Source organism: Penaeus chinensis, chromosome 32 (assembly GCF_019202785.1).
Source record: "Penaeus chinensis breed Huanghai No. 1 chromosome 32, ASM1920278v2, whole genome shotgun sequence".
Classification (NCBI taxonomy): domain Eukaryota; kingdom Metazoa; phylum Arthropoda; class Malacostraca; order Decapoda; family Penaeidae; genus Penaeus; species Penaeus chinensis.
In genome coordinates, this window is record NC_061850.1 from 18,359,738 (window position 1) to 18,361,480 (window position 1,743).

Consider the following 1,743-nt stretch of genomic DNA (forward strand, 5'->3'; position numbering starts at 1 on the left):
AAAGCAGTTGAACAACATCAGGACCTATCCATTGTGTTATTTGCCTTCCGCAAGGCCTTTGACTTGGTCACCAGAGAGATGTTATGGAAGGTCTTAGAGAAATTTGGAAGTCCTGAAAAAAATGATGATTGTCAAAGCCTGCCATGACGGAATGCGAGGAAAAGGTCTCGCTTTCTGGCCAGTTAAGTGAAGATTTGGTAATTGGAAACGGAGTCAAACAAAGCGATCCGCTTGCTCCTACACTTTTCACGCTTTTTCTGACCGCGGTCTTTGAAAAATGACAGACAACTTGCTATAAGGCGTGTACAGACGTGCAAGGATGGACAGTAAACATTTCAGTTTGTCCCAGTTAAAGGCCCGGAGAGAAGAACTGATCAGGGAATTGCTGTATGCTGATGATGCAGCAATTGTGGCACACTCACTGGAGGGCGTAAAAGTTATCTCAAACCGTTTGGCTTTTGCGGCAAAGGACTTTGGTCTCTAGATAAACGTCAGGGAAACAGAGCTACTCTACCAACCAAGTGAGGGAAACGAGGTGTTCCTCCCAGTCGTTAAAATCGACGGTACAACTCTGAAGCCTGTCAAATCCTTCTAGTACCTTGGCAATCACGTGACAAGCGACAATAACATCGACGGAGATATAGAAAACAGAGTACAAACGGCTTCGAGGTCTTTCGGTAGTCTGCACAAACGACTATGGTCACAACACGGTATCACAATCACGACAAAGCCGAAAGTCCAGTGAGTTGTGCTGACCGAACTTCTATACTACACAAGAGGCATGTCAAGAAGCTGACATTTTTTCAGATGAAGCATTCAAAGAAAGTTGTTAACCATCAAATGGCAGGATATAGTACCAATCACAGAGGTTCCCAGACGCGCAAAGATGGCCAGTGAAGAGAGTATGATACTGACAGCACAACTCAGAGGGTCAGGCCATGTGGCTCGAATGGAAGACTGCAAACTACCTAAGATCCTACTGTATGGCGAACTGAGAGATGAAGCAGGATCTGTAGGATAAAAACTACGGCATAGAAACACGTTGTAAAGGAGCATGAGCACACGTACCAGTGGAAAGTTGGAAAGTATTGGCAAAGAATAGGAAAGAACGGAGGAAACTATTCCATAAATCAACAGATATAGAAACAAAGAGAGAAACGGGATATCAAAGTCGATGCAGCGCCCGTCTCGGGCCGCTACAGTCGGGGTTTCCGTGAAGTATATGCCGTAAGAACTTTTTGTCGAAAAATATATAAATATATATATACATATTTATATATATATGTGTATAGATATATATACACATACATATCTATATGTATTTATGTATATATATGTATGTAAATATATATGTATATATATGTATGTATATATAAACACACATATTTATCTATATATAGATAAATATATATATGTATATATATACATATATATAAACACACACACACACATATATATATATATATATATATATATATATATATATATATATATATATATATATAGTCTGTGTGTGTATGTTTCTATGTATTGCGTGTGTGTAGAAGATCGTTTTGACTCCACTCTATACTATCACGCAGAGTAGACCGGGGTACCAATCGTAAAACTAAACGTTGTCATATGCACCAAAATTAAAGCCATTTCATACAAATTAATGAGAGCAAATGCAGCCTTGGGAGTCCATCCAATGAGCGGGTTCCTCGACCTGCGTCTCGCCAGGGCGGAAATGGCGCTCACGGCGGC

At 40.3% G+C, this 1,743-nt stretch overlaps 1 protein-coding gene across 1 annotated transcript in view; it reads left to right on the forward strand.

Annotated features, from left to right (window-relative positions):
* Positions 1-319: 319 nt before the first annotated feature.
* The window catches only part of LOC125042459 (acylamino-acid-releasing enzyme 2-like), a 9,023-nt gene continuing 7,599 nt past the window's right edge, over positions 320-1,743 (forward strand). The window contains exons 1-3 of the mRNA XM_047638094.1: positions 320-463; positions 596-741; positions 823-1,012. Coding sequence (XP_047494050.1) covers positions 320-463; positions 596-741; positions 823-1,012 — 480 coding nt within the window. The remainder of the gene's footprint in view (positions 464-595; positions 742-822; positions 1,013-1,743) is intronic.